We start from the raw sequence: 22280 nt of genomic DNA, 5'->3' as shown, positions 1-22280 counted from the left end.
AAGATGGGGACTATAGTTTGTCCCACTAACTTCTCTCTACTAAGTTTCTTTTCAGGAAAAGAAGCCACTGGAACCCTAGAGGAATTGTTCTCTGAATGTGTATACAGAGTGGATCTAAATGGTACAAGGGGTTGACTGTGACAGAGAAATTCTGTTCAGATACCCTTTCAAGAAAAGGCTCTTTGCCTAGCTGCTAGGAGTAGTTAGGTAACACCATTCAAATGTTAATACTTCCAACTGTATATCAGGTTTTGAATGGTGGCCACATTTTTCTTGGGGTGTCTCCAGCCAATGACCGAGCAAAACTGTGTTACAAGGGCCTAGCCATTTTTATCCCAGTGTGGGACTCTTCATCCCAGCGTGAGACTCTTCATCTTTGCTCTGGAGTTACCATACCCAAGCCAGTTTCCTCCCTTTTACTTTTACTGTTTTACATTCTTTTTTAAAGAGTTTATTTATTTATTTATTTTTGAGAGAGAGAGAGAGAGAGAGAGAGAGAGAGAGCGTGAGTGCACACAGGGGAAGGGCAGAAAGAGAGGGAGAGAATTCCAAGCAAGCTCCACACCGTGAACCCACAAACTGTGAAATCATGACCTGACCCAAAATCAGGAGTCAGAGGCTCAACTGACTGAGCCACCAAAGCGCCCCTGTTTTACATTCTTAACCCTATGTCACAGTTTGCTTCCTGGATTCCAAAACGACAAACCTCATCTTTTCCAGCTCCATCTAACTACCCTAGCTTCAACTCTAACTTTCCTATTGCTACTGATAATTGTAGAGGTGGTATTGTGCTTCTTTTCAGTATGGATACAAATGTTTACCAGATTCATCTCCTATGCCCTGTATTGGTACAACTGAAATCTATTCACTTAAATATTTAAAGACACCAAAATGTGCCTTTATGGTCAAACATGTTAGATAGGGAAAAAAAGGATGGATAATACTGTTATGTAGTAAGAATTATCTCACATACATCAAGTGTATCAACGAATTCAATTCTTAAGAGTATTCTATGGGATGGGCACTCCCCACCCCCCAACATCAGAAAATGGGCACACAGTGTTAAGTAAACTGCCCCAGAAAAATTATCCATGAGTATATCAATAGATTTAAGAGTTAAACATAAATAGGACTTCTCCAGTATCTTTATCTGTAATCACTGTACTCTTCTGCCTCAAAGAAAGGGTTACTCACATGAGTACTCTAAAATCCTAATAGAGAAATGTTTGGATAAACCAGGCCTGGTGTACACAAGGGTGGGGAGAATAAAGATATAGTTGCTTTAGGAAAAGACAGTTTCCAAAACAGTAACAAGCAGTTGAATTTTTTTAGGTTTTGTTACTCTTGAAAAGTAAAGCATAAGAAAACAATTTCATGAATTACCTCTGATCTCTGCACAGTTCGCTATTTCCAAGTTGGCCAGCCAATCTCCTTATCCTCACGATGCCGTGCCAGCTGGTACCTTAAACTCAATTAGAAGCATCATCTTCTCTACAAAATTAGCTTTTCCTCATTACTTCACTTTGTGGTCCAAAATCCTCCCGTTCTCGCAGCTTGAAATCTTGGGACTTAGTAGGCACTTAACGTTTCCTAACATTTTTCCTTATATAGGCTCTTGACCTAACTACTGCCAAAAGTCTGTCTGCTCCTCTTAAAGATTTCCACAGAAAAAAATGACTACTGAGGTCTACTTCTTGCCAACTGCAGAGAAAGAGCTTTAAAGTAAATTTTGAGAAATCCTCATCACTATCAGCTTTCAGATGAGCCGCCTGGATGTGCTCTCGGGAGCCTACTCAGAAGAACTACAATTCCCGTCGTACATTGCGACCTTCTAAAAATTACAATTGACGCGTCATTTCCGTCCTTACTGGCGGCGGATGCTGGACTTTGTAGTTTGCGTTAACTTCTCTTTTGTCGCCGTCTTGGAAAGAGGAAATTGTGACCAGACCAACTGCTCTCAACGTGGTATTAAGTTATGGTATTTAAAGTAAATTAACAGGATAACGTTTTAAAGTGAATTTAGCGTCAGGTTTGTATTTCACGTTCCGCCTTCCTCGTACTGCCGGGGCCGGAGAAGGGGAAGTGACGTGCGTCCGGTGTAATGGCGGCGCGGTGGAGCTCCAGGTAATTACCGAACTCCGTAGACTCGCCTCAGGCAGCGAACCAGATTGGGGGTGGCGGGTTGCCGGACCGGGTGGGAATAGAAAGGGGACTAGGGGGTGAGTGAGGATTTGCTGGTACCTCCGCGGGCAGCTCGGAGGTGTGCGCGCCGGCCCCCGAGACTGAGGTGTGAGTGCGGGTAGTGCGGAGGAGTCTGAGCGGGTAGTGCGGCGGAGTCTGAGCGGGTAGGGAAGGGGCCGTGAACTCCGTTCCCGCCTGCGCGGACGGACCTCGCTTCCTGGTGAGGTTGCTGCAGCTGTCTGGCCGTGGTGTTTTTGTTGCTGAAGTCTAGCACCAGCGCCTGGGCCTCTGTCTTGTCGGCGGGGATCACTTAGAACTTCTCAAGTCCTTTAGGTTTCCCGAGGCTCCTTTTTTACCGGCCGGGCCCCAGGCCGTGGGAGTGGGATTAAGGAACTGTGGTTAGTTAGAAAATAGTGGAAGTTCCACTGTTACGCCTCCATCCAGCGTATATCCCTGTGATGGCTTCTTTACATTTTCATTAATCGTTTCTTTTTCATTCATTTGCCCTGTAAATACTAGATGCTTTCTAGTGTTTAGTCCTGGGGGCTCTTCTCTGGCGTCCTTTATCCTTCCATAAGTTGATCTACCTCCAGTAAGGTACTAACTCTCCAACTTGGATCTCCAGTATGTCCACCTCTCTGTAGAGCTCCGGATCCTACAATACACTTGTGCATATCGCTACCGTAATAGTTAATTTTATTGAGTCTTCACTGCAATAACCGCTTTACCTATTTTCACTTCACCCTCACAACACCTCTTTGAGATAAATAAGGAAAAAAAAAAATGAAGAAAGGATGTTCTAGATGCAAGATAGAGGTGATTGAAAGCATACTAACAGTTCCTTTTACGTTTTGATATGTCCACAGACTAGCAATAGCAGATAGAAAAACAAACTTGGCTTTCAGAAAACTAGTTAGCCTGCCTCCTCATCATGTTTAAACTTGTTTTAGGATTGCCTGTGAATCTGGGAGTTAGCCTCAATTATCCTTCTCTAGAAAAGCGGATTTAGAATTGGCATTAAAAGTGTGACTTTGTTCTTAGAAGCATTGTGACAAACAGCATCTGTAGGAGGAGGAGACCTGCTAGGGTGGGTGCTGGGTGATGGACTCCTAAGCCAAAGATTCCAGTCTTGATTCAGGCCTTAGAAACTCTGTCACTTACGCAGGTTACTTAACATCTCTAGTCTCAGCTTCCTCATCTGAAAAATGTGGATGATAATAATATCTAACTTAGTGGGTTGTTTTGAGGATAAAAATAAATAACAATGCTTATATATAAGGCCTGTGTACAGTGCCCGGCCTACAGTGTTAACTATTATTGTTACTGTTGTAATATAGTTGATGAATCCTCTATGCCTCAGTTCTTGTTCTTTGGTTTTGAATATTGCTCTTCCATGTTTGCGTGCCCATTCCACTTTCGTGGAGCCTTTCCCACCCCGTTTGACTGGGGTTCTGGTTTGTGTTCTCCCTGATGATTGTACATTGCCAGGTGATTGATTGACAGTAAGTTGTACCTGAGACCATCTAAGAGAGCACACTTTTACAGCGCCAGTGCCTTAACAAAATTATTTTCTGTTTACTACCCACTTGTATCTAGACTGAATTTTGTATTACCTGGTATCTCCGTAACGTAAGTTCTAGCTGGCCTAAGAAAGAGGTGGTTATTGGTAATATAGCTGACCATACTGATGACTCTGTGGGCTTCCTTGTTGCATTTCTCTTCTGTAATGTTTGAAAATTTTAGCATGGGAGGGTGATGAAACAAAAAGGCCTCTGGCACATTAGTTTCATCATACTTCTGGACTGAACCTGTCACCTAAATATTTTATCTCAGTGTATACATTTCATTGCAGTGCCTACAATAAAGTGCGAATTTTCGAAGCATTTTCTTCCAAAATAATACATCAGGAGAGGAAGCAGTGGACTAAAGCAAGCCTTTGCTATTTGTAGCCAAGCTAGTAAGTGTTTTCCCAGAGAATAGGTAACAACAACAGCAACAACAAAAATGGTATAAATTACCTTGGCCTGGAGACATTAAGACTGCTGTGATTATAGAAGCTAATCGGAGGAAGAGACTAAGTGGAGAGTCATGTTTAACTTGACTTTAGGCCTAATTGAAATGGATCAGGATAGACAGAGTTCAGCACTTCCACCTGAAAGGTCCTGTGAGTTCTTCCCTCAATTATTTTATCAAGACGGTTTAATTCTAGACTTGGTGACAGGTGCCTCCGTAATGAAATAAAGTGCTTTGTGTCTAGGGATTACTTCATAAATTTCTCCGTGGAGACCACCACTTCCAAGTTTTCTTTAACACTTAGAACATGGTTGGAGTGCCAAGGTGGCTTAGTCTTTTAAGCATCTGGCTCCTCATCTCGGCTCAGGTCATGATAGGGTTTGTCGGATGGAGCCCCATGTCGGGCTCTGTGCTGACAGCACAAAGCCTGCTTGGAATTCTCTCTCTCCCTCTGTCTTTCTGCCCCTCCTCGTGCATGTGCTCTTTCTTTCTCAAAATAAATAAACTTTCTTTAAAAATCTTAAAATGTGGTTTACTAAATAGCTCTTTAATTAATAATCAGAAAGGCCACTTTCAAAGCTGTGCTGAGTGTTGACAGAATGTATTCAGCCCATATACTTATTTAAGCAAGCTGAGGAACACATTTTGGGGGAGGGGGAATAAAGTGGTATGAGTATTCAAAGACATGAAACAGACTCAGTGATTAAACATGGTTTTGTAAGTTGAAGTAACTGCACCTTCAGGATCAGGTTTCCTCTTGCAGTGCCTTTAAAGGAACTGGTATTTTTTTCATCTTCCATAAATTGGAAATTTATTCAGCCCTCCAGGTTAACACGGGGTGAAAACAAGGGATGACCCCTGATAGTACTGTCTTGATGCAGTTGATGACAAACAGCTCGGGGCTTCCTAGAAGTCAGCATTGATAGTTAAGACAAGTCTGCTGTGGTATTCCTTGGTAAAAGCTGTCTAAGTATCATTATAGAGAGTTCTTTGTGGGAAGAAATAGGAATAATCAGGACACCTAGGTGGCTCAGTCAGTTAAGCGTGTGACTTGATTTTGGCTCAGGTCATGATTTAACAGTTAATGGGATCGAGCCCTGCTTCCGACTCTGCGCTGACAGCACAGAGCCTGCTTGGGATTCTCTGTCCCTACCCCACTCGCACGCATGTACACACACTCTCTCAAAATAAACACATTAAAAAAAACAAGGAATGGGAATAATCATTAGAAGTCCACACGCCCCCTTTTATGTTTAACTTTAGAATTGGAACCTGTGAAGTGGTAAGTACTGTCCTGGGTTCTCAATGTATAGCAGTGACCAAGAATCTCAAAAATCTTGTTCTCATTCAAGGTGTTTCATGCTTTAGCTTCATGAGTCTCATGTTCCATCTCATTTCTGCTCAATCTTACATTCACACCCTGTACTCAAACAACTGAGAATCCCCTAAACTCTTTTTTTATATCTCAGTCTTTACACATGCTGATCTCATTGCCTGAATGACCTCTTTCCCCTTTCATGCGAGAAGTGATTTTTCCCCCTTTCCTACTTGTACTTCAGCATTCAGCTTCTGGACCCACTTTCTTCTGTATGCCCCAGACCCACTTAGTTGCACTTCCTCTCTTCCAGGAATACTGTGTCTATAACATTGCTACAGCACTTAAGACTTTTCTTCTCTCCTGACATTAGCAACTTTTCATTTCTCAGATCCCAGTTGCTTGTGCGCAGCTTAATGTATCGCCTCACTATTAACAGACACTGCTTTGACCCCCTATTCTTAATTTGTTTCCAAAAAATAGGAGGTAGAGTAAAAAAACAGAAAAAGACCACAACCATACTGTTCTTTCTCTTAACCTTATACTTTCTTATTTTTTCTATACTACTTTACAACTTCTTAATAGAAGTGTCAGTTTTGGCTTATCCTCATCATTTTTGTTTTAGTTCCATTTACCTGTGTCAGTCCTATACCAAGTGTCTTAATTTTTATGACCTTACAAAAGAGACTCTTCTGCAGAAATTCAAACTTTAACATTAAATGAAAAAGCATTCAGTGGGTGATAAAGAAGCACTAAAGCTATTTCTTTACTACAAGACTGTTCTTTTACTATCAAGTAAAGTGGTGAGGGTTATGGCATAGATTTGAAATTTAAGGTTTTATCTATTTGTTATTGTGAAAATGGATATAAAACTTAGCTTAATCACTAGACCAAGAAAACCCATAATGTTTGTTCAGTGAATGAAGATGCTGGAGTTAGTGAGGAAAGTTCAGTCCTGTTGCTGTGCAGTTGAATTGTGAACCAAAGGGTGTGTGGAGAAACTAAGGCAAGACGAGGTGGGCTTAGGCTGTAAATACAAGTGACTGAGTGATACAAGTAGTAGCAGCAGACTCCTCCCTTAGGATTTGTTTTTATTCAGTAATTACAGGAAGTACTACTGAAGAACTCTTCTCTTAAAGATTTTTATATGGAAACAGATTGTTGATGCATGAAGCATTGAGACAGAAATTTCCATCCTAAAAGCTTAGAAGGAGGGCACCTGGGTGGCTCATTCATTTAACTATCTGACTCTTGATTTTAGGTCAGGTCATGATCTCATGGTTCATGGGTTCCAGCCCTATGTTGGGCTCCATACCAGCAGTCCAGAGCCTGCTTAGGATTCTCTCCCTCCTTCTCTCCCTCTTTCTCTCTCTTTCTCAATTTGCCCTCCCCAGCTTGCATGTGCTCTCTCTCTCAAAATAAATAAATAAACTTAAAAAAAGTTAAGTAGCATATTGAAACGATTATATCACTTTCTTAATTTCTTTGGTTAAATACAGACCAGTATGGACTGGCTTCATGATATAGGAAATGAATGAAGGATAATACCTCCTCTCAGTTTATAATGAGTAATTTTTATTAAAATGTTAAGAGCTTTTAGATTTTGTCTTTTTTTTTTTTTTTTTTTTTTTTTTTTTACTAATCTGTGTCTTTTTACCGTCGTCTTAGGATGTCCCCAAATTGGGGCTGTCTCCCCTACACAGAGTCAGAGACTAATCAAAGGCCTTTATATTTTGTTTATTCCTCATAAAAAGTCAAATAGTATCCAGGTACTATTTGCACACCTCCCAGCCCTATAATTGAACATGGGAATCTTCAGTCATTCAAATGGTTAGAAGTCAAAGAGCATACCTGGTATATGTATTGACTAGGAAACAAACAATAAGAGAGTACAGGTCCACAGTTCTTTATTTGTAATCTTAGAGCCAGAACTGTTTCGACATTCAGAATTTTTAAGATTTTAAAGAAACACAGTGCACATATATTTATGAAGTAATAGCACTTTTGGAATCCCAGGCAATATCTTCCAATCAAACACATTAATATTTCTACAGTTCAACAAATGAAGAGTCACATTTAAGTCTCAGGTTGGTGCAGGTCAAGTTTTGCTGCCAGATGAGTTTCCCACAAGCTTAAGAAAAATCTTTGTGGGGCACCTTGGTGGCTTCGTTGTTTGAGCCTCTGACTCTTGATTTTACCTCAGGTCATGATCTCATGGTTCGTAAGTTCAAGCCCTGTGTCAGGTGCTGCGCTGATAGGGTGGAGCCTGCTTGGGATTCTCTCTCCTTCTCTCTCTGTCCCTCCCCTGTTTGTGCTCACTCTCTCTCAAAATAAATAAACTGAAAAAAAATCTTTGTAAGTTGTGCTGAGCATAGCATAACGTATAGAGTTGTCAAATTCCTATGTTGTATACCTGAAACTAATATAACATTGTGTGTCAACTATCCTTCTATAAAAAAAAAAGGAAGGAAGGAAAAGAAATATTGTATTTTCAAAGCTTTTCAGATTCCATAATTGCAGACAAGGGATCATCACCTGTACCTGGTGACTTTTCCTTATAGTGATAGTAGTGTTCAGATGCTTTTATTTTCTTGAAATTGTGGACCTATGCTGAAATCAGATTACAACATCATTTGTCCTTGTGTGGTATATAATGCAGCATATTTCTCACCAATATGTATGCATTTTTAAAAATAACAAGAAACAATAGTAGGAAAGCAATTCTCTTAAAAGGATTTTTCCTTCAATACAGATATGTAAAGGCCATAGACATCTTATCATATATTAAGAAATGTGGCCAATCTGTTTTTCGTATCTTTTCCCTGGGAAGGAAAATTGCCTTGTGGAAGGGCCAGGGGCTTGGGTCCTCTTTGGGGATTTTCTTGAGGATCCTACTACTATCTCCTTCCCATTTCAGTTTTGTATTTAGAACATATTTAAACTAGTTTTTCTTTTGAATACTGTGTAATATTACCATTTTCCCTTATTGAGCAACTAAGATTGTTTTTTTTTTTTTTTAACTCTGTTATCATGTTTGACATTTGTCAAGTGTGCTGTTACTGTGTAGAATGCAGTAGAGCAACCTGAAGGAAAGGGAATGGCCTTTGTTGACTTCCTTTTAATTTATGACAGTTACAGCAAGTCACGTTGGTTGAGGATGCCTTGGGGACAACGGGGACAACGGTAGGAGTGCTCAACAGAAATCATTGAGAAAGCAGTGCATTACAGCCATTAGTTGACGTTTTCATCATCTGAACTTTTAAGATAATTACAGAATTTACAATTTCATAGTTTCCAGTTAACAATCTAAAGTGCATCCTACAAATGTTATTAAATATTTTGCCTTCTGATGCTTGCTGACACTGATGGGAAAATAATTTTTAAACTACCATCTTCTTATCATAAAATGCCCTCGTTGTTCAGGAGAGCAGGTGTGGTTTTGCTGAGTTGCTTACTTGTGACAAGGAGAGAGAAATTTAATAATTCATCATAAAATCCACATAGTGATACTAAGAAGAGCAGCGAGAGCTATAAACTCTAGATAAATCGCTCTCATTGCAGGAATTTCCAATTAGTCTAAGTATCAAGCATGCACATGTTGAACTCCCAGAATTTCCTTATGGGCGTATTCTGTATAAATCTGGATGATGATAGGACTTTATGCATTTTTTGTTAGAATTGTAGTAGCAGTCTACTTTGTAATATTGTCAATTTCACAGTTACATTTTGGGACATGGAAATCTAACAGAGTGTGCTTGATTGCCAGAAAATTATTTGGTGATGATGGTTGACGGGTAGAAAGGAAAAGATGACACACACCGATGAGAAAGAAAACTCATTACATTTAGATAAGTAAGGTACTTTGAAATAAAATACACAGAAAATTGCTGTGTATATGTATGTGTAGGTAAGTTGAAAAGAGAAACCAGGTTTCAGAACCAAGGATAGCCAAGGAAAATGGTGAATCTTGCGCAGTGGAGTCAAGTGACTTATTTGCTTATACTGTACCTGGTCAGAGTGAATTCCGGCTATGCTAACTAAACAAAGGGAACCTTTAAAGTATTATTTTGCATCTTTAAAAAGAAGTGGGTAGGGCTTTATATTAATATCAAAACCTTTGCTATCTGAAACTTCGGAAAAATGGGTCAGTTTAGGATAGGAAGATTTTCTGTATAGTAGAGACTATATCTGTTTACATTTTATAGTTTACCAATATTGTATCCATATATTAATGTTGTCATTTTCATTGGGATGCAATATCAGATGGTTTTGGCATCAGATAAACCATCTAGATTTTAGCTCTGCCATTTACTAGCTATAATTTACTTGGACACATTGTTTCAACTCTTTGAACCTCAGTTCTTCCATTGAAAATATGGCTAAAAAATTAACAAAGCAAGGTAATTGTGAGGATTGAATAAGAATATATAAATGAAATGCCTAGTGTTGTATTTTTGCGGCTGCAGTAATTTATCATTATTTATTGCTATTGTTATCTTAATCTAAATTACACATTTCAGACTTCTAAAGTATATGTAGTTAATTGTTAATCTCTGGGATATCTCAGGAATATCATTGTAATGTACTATATAGACTCTATTAGTGTCAAGGGTAGATTTGTTTGTTGAAGAGCTACTGTGTACATTGGCAGTTCTCCCATTGGCTGGTTTTGAACGGTGATGGTTAGTCTACATTCACCACTGCACATCAGCTTCAGGACATTCATCATTATATTATTCTAAAATGACTTTTGTATCAATGGAATACATGTTTATAAGTTGAGGAAAATATTAAAGTTCATATATTACTAGCATTAGAGCTTAAAGTATCTCCATTATCAACTTGGGCACAGTATTTAGGTAACAGGTGATTTTGAAATGAGTCTTATTTCAGGTACATACTAAGATAAGTTCTCTTGGATGGAAAATATGTAATAAGGATTTAAGTAATTCTGAGAGTCTGTGTCCCACCGTATTTTCATTCTTCTCCCCCTCCCCGTCCAAAAACCATGATGTAAACATGCTAATAATTTTAGCAAGTTGATAATTGAACTGGATTAGAAAATGTTCTCTTCCATTATTTCATCCCTTATTCAGAAATAAGAACTTCAGCCTACCTCCATTTTAGAAGGAAAGTTGGGTAGAGTTTATTAGTCAGTTGAGTTAGTACTGAATTCAAGTTGGTAAAGTGGGTTCTACTATATAAATACATCCCATTTTAGAGAAGGGAAAGTGTTCAACTCAGGATCTAAACAAGGGCCACACACTAAATCTGTTGTCTCTTTTGTTCTATAATAGCTATCCTTTTTTTCTTTTTTCTTTTTTCTTTTTTTGTCCCCCACGGCATTGAATTATTTGAGAAACTGGATCATTAGGCTTGTATGTGAAAGCTCACTAGTGAATAATCACCAATGACATACCTCATTAGCTGTCAAAGTTTAGTATTAATATGCAGCAAAGGAGACAGTATACTTTGGAGGACCATGGAGCATCTCAAAAAGGTGGTTTAAGAACGGGTACTTACACACTATCTTTGTGAGACTAGAGGTTAGTTATCAGATCATCTTGGCAGTGATTGGGCAGAATTTGAATTTGTAAACTAGCGAGTTGCTGGGACAGTAAACGGTCATATCTTTAAAACTTATGGGTTCTTGCAGACATCATTTTGTGGTCTTACTTTGGAACAGATGGGTCTAAAGTAACTAGAAATAAGAGTATGACCTTAGCTAATCCATGATAAGTATATCGTGACTTAAACTGGCATAATATTTATGTTTTTCAAGTTAGCAGAATCCATTTTATAAGTAGTAGTTTCTGTTTCAGTTGTCAATTCTCCCTTCATAGCTGCCATCAGGGTTATTTTTTAACTTTATTAGTACCTCTGCTTACTCAGCCTCAGCTGCAGAACAGGCCATTATCTTCTGGAGATACGATCAATCAATAGCTACACTGTCTTTCAGTGGGTCATGATCATGTATCAAGTTTGTGATTGTCCTAGTATGTCTAGTGCCATGTTTTCTTGATGTTTATGTTAAACGATTGTTTGGCATCATGGTGGATGCACTGCATTTAAGACTGTAGAGATCACACCTTGGTGATTGAAACATAGACAGACTCTAGGACCAGGATTATTATATTATCCCTTATTTCCCATAATCTGAACCTTTCGTAGGAAATAACCAAGTGACTTTTCTCACAAGTTGGATATGAGTTATTTTACTTTGTCAGTATCTAAAGAATTAATACCATATCTGGAGATTGTCAAGGACAAGGATTTTGAAGTACCATGATTAAAAGACCTAAGTGTCTACTAATCATTTAGAATTATGTTGCCCAATATGGTAATCACTAGCCAGCCACATATGGCTATTCAAATTAAAAGTAAACTTAATTATAAAATTAATAAAATTATAAAATTATAATATTAATTTTCTCAAATCCATTGGGCACATTTGAAGTGCTCAATAGCCACATGTGGCCAGTGGCCATTGTGTTAATGAAGTGGCTACTGACAGTGCAGAATATGAACCTTTCCATTAATGTAGAAAGTTCCATTATACAGATTTAGAAGCATCAACCAGCAAGGAGAGAAAAAATAAATAACCAAGAGGATAAAAAACAAAAATACACAAAGAAGTACATTATCATCAGTGGTTTCTATCATCAGGGGAAGGAGGGCCTTATTCTGTAGCCTTGGTCAGAAGTAGTTTTCAGTGTTTTCTGCTTCTGGACCAAAAAAGTCCTTGAAATCAGTCGCAGGTGATGTGTGGTGGTGATGATGGCAGCAGCATCCATCAGGTTATTTCCTGTAAATAGTAAACAGAACTAGGTGGAGTCTTTCACAGATTCTTTTGATGTTCCTTCTGGACAATTCACTTCCTAATGTTAGTTTATAGAAGGAGTGTTTAGATGAATGTAGGGAAGCAAAAACTCCTGTGTACAATAAGTAACTCTGATTAATTTATATAATAATAATAGAACCCAAAGAGAATGGAATCCTCCACTGAAGTATACTATAGTCTCAATTTTATAGGGACTTAGTCACTGGTTATCCTGGAAATAAGAACAAATTAAGGACATTCATAGTTTTCTAGGCTTTTAATTTTTCCATAAAATATATTCCAGATCTCACTAATTAATAAGCTTATTTAAACTTACAGGCAAATATTTTTACAGAAGTTATTTTAGTCTTTATATATGAATGTATATATGAATATGAAATTTGTGTCTAGTTTACCTAGGAAGGCTGAACTTCTCTGTTGATGTAGGTTTTTTCTCTTCCTATCTCAATTTTTCATGTTTTATATTAATTTTAAGAATAATAAAAGCATTTTATAAACATATTTTATCATCTGGATGACTCCATTTTAGTGCTTATGTTTGTTTGTGGCCATGTTGCAGTAGGTGATGTTACTTTAATTATCATGGCATATATCTTAAACTCCCACAGAACCTGTGCTACGGCAATCAGTGCATTACCACTGAGAATTTTCTCCCTATGAATTGTGCCCAAAATTTCTCATTTAAAAATCACTGCTATTGATATTCTTTTGCACGCATATATATGCTTCTTACCATTGAGTTAGTAAGGATTAATACATTTGGAATGTATGTGTTCCTTTCCAAATGATTTTTGACTAAACACTATAAAGGAGGTAGGCTATGAAGTCTCTGTATTTTACCTAAAGTAAAGTACAATTTTACTCTCAATTTATGGCAAATTGAGAACCAAGATTTCTCATCCAAAATTGGAAAGCTGAGCCAACCTGGTGATGAGTTGTATATTGGAAATACATCGGGGATACTTTCATGAAACCAGCATGCCTAGGCATCCCTTTTCCCCTACACATCTGATGTAGTAAGTCAGGTAGGCCCCAATATATGTACTAGTAATTCTATACACAAGTGTTCATAATTTAATTACTTTTAACATAATGAACTCGGGAACCAGTTTTACATTAAGTAATGATTTGAATGAAACTGGCATTTGCAAAAAAAAAAAAAAAAAAAAAAAACTTAACCAGCCACTTTGCTTGAGCAGCTTAGTGCTGTGCTCATCATTATAGATTTACTTTTTAGAACTAGAATATAAGCTCAATGTGGGCAGGGGATTTTGATATGGTTGTTCATTGCTGTCTAGCCAGTGCCTAGAAAGGTGCCTGGCAAAATAACAGAAGTAGTAAATATTATTTGTTGTTGAATGAGTGTATAGATAAATGATGCTGGGTGATAAAGGTGATAAGTATTTGTTAGAAATGATATAATGATTGGGCGAGTGGGGGTAAAAACCATCACCTTTAAGCAAAAGTTAATTGAGTGAAATTTTGAGTTTCATGGCTCTATACGTTTATAGCCATAAATACAGGAATGAGTCATGTCAAAAAAAGTCATGAAATTTGTGTAATACGGCACAGTCATCTTGTCTGAGAAGGCACATGGGACCTAAAACCCAGTGGAGACAAGATCATGCCTTCAGGGTCAGATCCACCTGAGGTGAGAGAGAAGTAGCTTCTGTTTGAGTTGTTTGTTCATTAATATTTAATATAATAACAGAGTTAGATTTAGGTCTGCCATCTTGGTTTTTTTTCCTCCTTCTGTTTTTTTGTTCCTTTGCTCTATCTTGCCCTTTTAAATTAATTTTAATTTAAAATTTTAAATTTAAATATTTTTAAATTCTATTTTAAGTTATCTACAGGCTTTTTAGCTATATTTTTTTAACATTACTTTTACAGTCATTGTTCTAGGGGAAACAATATGTATCCTTAACTTTCCATAAGTTTCTTAGATTTGATATTAATTAATACCACTTCACAAAAAACTTAGAAATCTTGGATCATGTAGGTCTATCTTACCTCCTCCTATATATGCTACCTAATGTGTCTATTTCATCTACATACACTATAACCCCTCAAGATGTTTTTTTTAATAAGTGCATTTATTTATTTTGAGAGAGGGAGAGAATCCCAAGCAGGCTCTGCACCAGCAGCATGGAGCCTGACATGGGGCTCAAACTCATGAACCGTGAAATCATGACCTGACCCAAAACCAACAGTCAGGTGCTTAACTGACTGAGCCACCCAGGTGACCCTCAAGATGTTATTTTTACTTTAAACAGACCTATGTATTTTAAGTGAAGGAAAAAGTAGTCTTTTATACTTCCTGAAAAAGTCACCATTTCCAGTGTTCTTCATTACTTTCTGAAGTCTCCATTGGTGTCATTTCCCTAAAGCCTGAGAACTGCAGCATTTCTTGGAGAATGGGTCTGCTGGTGCTGCATTCTGTTTCTCTTAGTTTTCTTTTGTTTGTTTTAATTAGTAAATGTCTTTATCTTCATTCTTAATATTATTTTTGTTGTAATCTTAGGGTAGCAGATTTTTTTTAATCTTTCAGCACTTTAAAGATTGTCTTCTAGTCTCCTTAGTTTCTGATGAGAAGTCAGAAATAATTTGAACAGTTATATCCCTGTATGACTGTGTGTATAGGCATGGTTTTCTTTATATTTATCCTATCTAGGATTATCTGTGCTTCATGAATCTGTAAATTTATGCCTTTTGCCAAATTTGGGGGGAAATTTGGCTGTTTCTTAAAATATTTTTTCCTATTCCATTTTTTTCCTTCATGAACTTTGATTACATGTAGATTAGGCCTTTTGATAATTGTCCTACATGTCCCTGTTCATTAATTTTTTTGTCTGTTTCTAGATTGGATACTTTTTATCTTTTAGATTATATAATTTCATTGACTTTCTATTATCTCCATTTTGCCTTAGGTTTGGCTAACCAGTGAGTTTTTCACTTCATATATTTTTCAGTTCTAGAATTTCATTTTGGTTCTATTCTTTTCATTGTTGTTTTTGTTTGCTTTTGTTTGTTTCATTTTTGCTGAAATTTCCTGTCTATTCCTTGCAAGTGTGTTTTCCTTTGTGCTTTGGAATATGCTTTAAAAACCTTGTATGCCAATTCCAACATCTGGGCCATCTTAATGTTGGTCTTTGATTATCTTTTTTTTAAAAGATTGGACCACAGTTTTCTGATAACTTTTTAAATTGTATTCTGGTCATTATAACTGTTATGTTAGGACTGTACATTCTGTTACTTTCCTCTGAGGAGTGGTGACTTTTTAGACAATTAACTTGATTAGACTTAAATTGCAAATTCTGTCTCTTAGGCAGCTATTCATATCACAGTTCGGTTCTTTGATCCTGAGTACTGTTTTGTTCATGTGTTGGTTCAGAGGTGGTCAGAGATTTGGGCACATGCGGCTCCTCTTCTCGGGCTCTCTCCCTTCTGAGAGTCCCCTAGCAGCATGCTAATCTAACTGCAGCTACAAATACTTAATTGGTGGTGTGCTTTAGGCTGCAATTATACTTTATACGTTAAGTTTGTGAAGAATCTCATATATATTGCTCTTAATAACCTTGATACCATGCTAACCACTGTAATAGAAACTTTTCTTGATTTAGTGATCTGTGTATATCCCTATCTGCATTAAATGATAGCAGCTCTGTGTCACTTTATAGTGTTAGTGTTATTTTTGTGTATGTGGTCTAGTGGAAAGAAAATTTAATTGGGTGTCCTTAGGCTAAGTTTCCAGTTATAGGTCTGCCATTAACTGGTAGTATTGCTTAAGACATTGAAATAACTTATCTGACCTTCATTATTTTTATCTATAAAAAGAAGGAATTGGACTAGATAATCTATAAACCTTTCTGGCATTCAAGCTTAAAAATTTTCCTAGTTGTATTCAATTATTTTGGTACTGGCACAGTTCTTTCTCTGTATTTTCTATCTCTTTTAAATCTCTTATTTTCTACTCTTTCATTTGATTTTTGTTGATTTCATTACCTTACACCAAACCATAAACCATTTAGATACATAATTTTTTTTAATTTTTTTTTTTAACGTTTATTTATTTTTGAGACAGAGAGAGACAGAGCATGAATGGGGGAGGGTCACAGAGAGAAGGAGACACAGAATCTGAAACAGGCTCCAGGCTCTGAGCTGTCAGCACAGAGCCTGACGCGGGGCTCGAACCCACGGACCGTGAGATCATGACCTGAGCTGAAGTCGGACGCTTAACCGACTGAGCCACCCAGGCGCCCCTAGATACATAATTAAAATAAAATACTTAAATGACAGTTCTGTGTTAACATAACTAGCAATTCAGCATTTTTCAAAAATTCCTAAAATGTAATTAACAGATAGATACTGGAAAACTTTTATTTTAGCATTTAACATTGGTGACTAGGTTTATTCTGAGCCAAATACTTAGTTCTCATGCCTGAATATATCTGAAGTCATGTACCTTTGATAGATTACATTAAAACTTAATTACTTATATTTTTATGCAGAGCATATTTATTTCTGAGTGATCATTATTACAAGATAATGATAATTGGATATTTCATTCTTAGTCTATATAGAAACATGGGATATTTTGTACTCGGTTTATATAGGCTTTATCTTATATCATTTCCTTTGTTTACTTGTTTAGTGTAATACCACAGCACTGTTTTACGATGTAGGTATAGGTTTCCCTCAATGAAAACGATTTGAATAAAGTTATCTGACATCAGTTATTAAATTAATTTTTGTTCCTTTCCGTCACTAAAATACCTTATGGTGTTTAATAATGTTATTATTTGCTCTCTTATTCAGGGTCTGTTCTACATATGTGTTCTTTATACATTGTTATGTGGAACCATTTAAGGACTTTTTTAATTTTTATATAATTATTGATTATATATCTGTGCCTAGTGATTAAGAAAAATAAGATGGTCAAGTGTTCATTGTGTGGAAATAATATGTTGTTATTTCACATACATTTTATCGATGTTAACAAAACTTTCTTTGGTCTATTTCACAGGTAACGTTTGTAGACAGAAAAAGTAAACTGTCAAGGAATTCATACTGTTTGGTACCGGTTATTTGGACCAACTTAAGGAGTCTTTGATTTATCAGACCACTGTCAACAAAAAATGAAAAGTAGTGTGGCACAGATAAAAGTAAGTGTTTGAAATTTATAATGAAGAACATAAGCTTGTAGTCCATTATCTGTCCTTTAATCAAACATGCATTTACATAAATAGGACATTAGAAACAGACATTGTACGCATATCTAACTTAGAACAATTTCAAATGTAGATCCTTGGTCAGATAGAAGCAATAGTGTGCAAGAGGACAAGTGAGAAGAGAACATGCGGGACGTGTGCGCATGTATGTGTCCATGTACTTGTGTGTGTATATCAATGCCTGCACAAATCAAGAAAGTGCATGTGAGTGAGCACATGCAGAAGAAAAGTAAATAACAGGGCAAGAGAATCCACCATTCTTAAAGAGCATACTTTCCTGAATGAGCATGAAATGGAGGACAGGTGTCTGCTTCCTCAGTTGATCATAGTTCCTGCATGTCTATCTACAAGTGAGCCTTTTATTGAATATTTCATATGCATAAATGAGTTCTTTATTCTGTGTCATCCTTTACTTAGACATTATAAATTTATTTATTTAACAGATAGTCACTGAATTCTTAATTATGTCCCAGTGACTGTTCTAAGTACTTTAGGTAAAATGGTAAACAAAACAGAAATCCTTGGTTTTGTGGAGTTTGCATTCTAGTAGGGGAAGACAAAATAAGTTATAAAATTAATACATAAGTCATTTCTATGGTATGGTACAGTGTTAAGTGCTAGATTCGGGCTGTAGACAAAAGAAATAGGATAAGGTTGATCGGTAGCATTGGAAGTTGCAATTTTTAATAGGGACCCACTGAAAAAGTAGCTATCTGAGCAGAAACTTGAAGGATATGAGGAAGTCAGCCATGCAGATGACCAGGAGAATCATGTGCCAGGCAGAGTAAACAACAAGTATGAAGACGGAGTCTAGTGTGGCTGAAGCAGGCTGTAAGAAAGGTAGAGTGGTAGATACAGTCAGAGCAGTAACAGAACCAGTAACTCCATCTACTTTCAGAGCTGCTCCTCTGCCTGTTACTGGACTTAGCAGGAGGAGAACAAACCATTCCACTTTTTTTCAGTTTCACAGATCTATAAACAGGCGCGTCATTTCTTGGGGCATAGAGTCAGTAAAGGGGAGGGTATATTTTTAATTATAGATCTAGGCACTGCTCCCTTCCTCTCTCCCCCACCACCCCTGCACCCCTAAACTTTCTTCTTTAAAGAGAACCAGTAGACCGAGCTTAACAGTGGACACCAGGCACTGAGGCAGGCTCTGCTGCAATCTTTTCTAAATCCTGTTGACTGTTGTACTGTCGAGCAGAAGGCTAGGTAGACACCCAGCCCGTCCTTGCATCTATTTTGGTGGGAACTCACTGTCTCAAGCAGACCCATCTGTCAGTAGATACCTTCATATATTGTTCTGGAATCTGCTTCCTTGGGACTTGTACTCGTTGGTCCAGTGGCACTTAAGCAGTTGATTAATTGTGAGCCTAGTAGGTTGCAGACTGTACTAAGAGCCGGGGACATAAAGAAAAAGGAGACCTGGTGTGTAACTGGCTCTTGACTGACAAGAGCACTCAGGTTTAGTCAGATACTTTTTTCACAGAGGGAGACGTGTTTAGTCTTTCTCAGGATCCTCTTCCTGCTCCTCTTATACTGTGCTTCTCCACCTTTGCCTCCTGTGGTCCTGCTGAGTCCTCTGTGGCATCCCCCTAGGCTGAGAGTGGCTATCTTCAGTCACATGCCCTTCAGGCTTGATGGCTCAGCTCTCTCTGCTAGTACTCAATCTAGTCTGCCTCCCTTTTTCCATCCTTTTAGCTACAGGCAGGTCCAAAAGCTGGGTGGGGCCCGTTTTTACCTCCGGTGAAGCTCACATCTTCCTTTAATGTTCTGAGGACTTACCTGCTAGGTTCAGGAGGCTTTAGCTGAGGATTCCTTGTTTTTCCATTGAGTCTTACTGCAGCCTCCTTAGCTATCTAGAAGGAAGTTACCCACCTATTGCCAGCCCTTCCTCTCCTTGCTCTTAAAGACTTGTTCCCTGCGGCTAATGGATGCTCAGAGGTCTGGATTCAGGGTTTCTGCTCCACTCACCTTCATATACTGCTCTGTTTATATTGTTAGAGACTATAGGTAACTGCATGATATAAACATTTGTTTTGCTTAATGAACAATTTAGAGAATTTTTTAAGGTAATTTTGACAATATATTATTTTCAACTGCTACTCTGACTTACAATCTGAACTTTATGATAAAGGAAATAGGAAAATTCAGGTTATTATTTGGATCACATGTCAAAAATGAGTGAAATCTTGTTTATCTACCAAATCCGAGTTCAAATCCTCCTCTACCCACTGTCATCCCTCAGTATTCAGTACTGTTCCCTACTCAAGATGTCCTGTTAGCACTTCTGTGTGTGCCAGTCACGTTAACTTGATCATATTTACGAAATTCTGATTCACGACTTCAATATTTTTGGTTTCCCCCCATGCCTACAACAGATGTTGCGGAGATGTGTTAAAAATCATTAGCAAAGAACTGAGGCCTTTTCCCTAATGTAATCAAAATAATTGCTGTGCCTTATAAAAGAAAAAGTAGACCATGCAGTTTTGTTGAGTTCTCTCTCTCCTCCTCCTGTCCTCCTCTTCCTCCTCTTCTTCCTCCTCTTTTTCCTCCTCTTCATCCTCCTCTTTTTCTTCTCCTTTTTATCTCTGTTGTTCTCTCAGGAACATACAATCTGATATGTTTAATTACGGAAATCTTTACAATCGTCTCTCTCCCATAAGATCCTAAGTTCACTGAGGGTTTTTCCTATCTTGTGTATCCTCCAGAGTATCTACACAGGAAGAGCTGTGTCCTGTAATAAATGATCAGTGAATACTATGTTTGATGTTGTCATGAATCTAATGAATCTTGTGCTCCATTTTAGGTTTAGGATCTTGGTGTCAGGTTTTGTAGAAATCTATGTCCTACATACTGAACAAATGTCCTACTTCATTGTGTTGCTAAGGGAAATAATTTTTAAAACTTTCTTATATGCATTAGAAACATAGAAACAGGATTTTAAGATAGTTGTATTCAGTATAAAATAGTAGCCAAACTATGGCTACTGTAAATTATAAATTTTGATCACATGCTAATTCACCTACATACAATAGTTTGTATATACTATTAGAAAAATTCAATAGTTGTGGGGGGAGAAAAATTCAATAGTTAATGAGATTGTTTGGCAATATATTTATGAGAATGTTAGACTCAAACTGCTGTTAATTAGATGTTCATAATACAAGAAGTTGAAGTTTGTATTTCTGTGCAGTATAACTTTCTATTTTTTTTAAATTTTTTTTTTTACATTTATTCATTTTTGAGAGACAGACAGAGACAGAGCACAAGCAGGGGAGGGGCAGAGAGAGGGAGACACAGAATCTGAATCAGGCTCCAGGCTCCCAGCTATCAGCACAGCGCCCGACATGGGGCTCGAACTCACAAACCGCGAGATCATGACCTGAGCCAAAGTCAGATGCACAACCAACTGAGCCACCCAGGCACCCCATAACTTTCTATTTTGAAATGTTTCTTTTTCTTATTAAGGAGACAAGCATATAAATATGCAGAACAAGTTGCTCATTATTTGATTTACATTTTCTTAGATTTCTAGGTGAAGGTACTTTAAAAAAACATACAATTTTTCTTTTCTTATAATTAGGTAGTTAAAATTATTTTAATTCTAAAAAAAAAAACAAAAAACAAAAAACTGGTCAACATGAATTTTCACCAGTAATGTAAAAAACTTACCTATTTACAGAGATAAATATTTTGGATTTTTAACTATATTTGGATTTTTAAATTAGGATGTGTTCTCACTGGATAGTTCATATCTCTCACTCCTGTGACCTGTCTCTTCAGTTTCATGTTACAGTGCAGTTACTTATTTGTATGTCTTTTTTTTTTCCAAAGGATTTGGCATAGGAGCTATCTCTCACAAATCGTGTTTTTCAAATCTTTAACATAGTGCTATACATATCAGACTTTCAAATGTTTTCTGAAAATAAAAAAGAATTTTCATAAATATACTAGAGTTGGTTTCTTCTAGCTGTTTATTCAGATTTACTAACCTGGATTAAAGTGGTTTTATAAGCCAAAGTAGATCCAAGGAGGTAAGTGCAGTATTATAAGACTTCGATATAACCACAGAAGTGAGCTCTTTGTGCCAGAAGACCTCTGGCCCTTAGTCATATTTTTCACCAAGAAAAAACTTTGGTCTTGTTTTTCACCAAGAGAAGGTCTTTATAAAAATGATACTCTATACATTTATAATTTATTATATAGGAATAAAATATCAACTAAGTAACTTAGCATCACAAATTTGAGAATTATTTTCTTCTACCTTGAATTTTTCTTGTTTCAAAAAAGTGGTTGGTCCATAGTGAAACCAGAGATCTGCCACAGATACTTACCTTGGAGGCCCTGAAAATTTTCTTTTATCTTATGTACTATTTAGATAACATGTATTATTCTTATGATTTAAAAAATGTTTTGAAATAATTTGTACGGCACTTCTGTTTTTCTGAAAGACATATTTCATTTTCTGTGTGTTTTTATCATAATTTTTTAAATGTCCCTCCCCCCCTCTTTTTTTTCCCTTTGAAAGCATTCTTCTGGTCATGACAGAAGGGAAAACTATAATTCATATCAGAGGACCTCCTCTCCAGAAGACAGGTAAATAATTTTATGTGCTTCTGCAATTTAAATTTTTTGTAATAAGTTTAAGAAATTATTTAGCTGTTAGGTTCCTAATTTTAGGGTGAACAATTTATTTTTG

At 37.1% G+C, this 22280-nt stretch overlaps 1 protein-coding gene across 1 annotated transcript in view; it reads left to right on the top strand.

Moving 5' to 3' along the window:
- Positions 1-1881: 1881 nt before the first annotated feature.
- Positions 1882-22280, top strand: part of CWC22 (CWC22 spliceosome associated protein homolog) — a 57778-nt gene continuing 37379 nt past the window's right edge. The window contains exons 1-3 of the mRNA XM_042949293.1: positions 1882-2124; positions 17374-17512; positions 22110-22177. Coding sequence (XP_042805227.1) covers positions 17486-17512; positions 22110-22177 — 95 coding nt within the window. The 5' untranslated portion in view covers positions 1882-2124; positions 17374-17485. The remainder of the gene's footprint in view (positions 2125-17373; positions 17513-22109; positions 22178-22280) is intronic.

This window comes from Panthera leo, chromosome C1 (assembly GCF_018350215.1).
Source record: "Panthera leo isolate Ple1 chromosome C1, P.leo_Ple1_pat1.1, whole genome shotgun sequence".
Classification (NCBI taxonomy): domain Eukaryota; kingdom Metazoa; phylum Chordata; class Mammalia; order Carnivora; family Felidae; genus Panthera; species Panthera leo.
The sequence above is the reverse complement of the archived record's forward strand: the minus strand, read 5'-3'. Positions and strand labels throughout refer to the sequence as shown.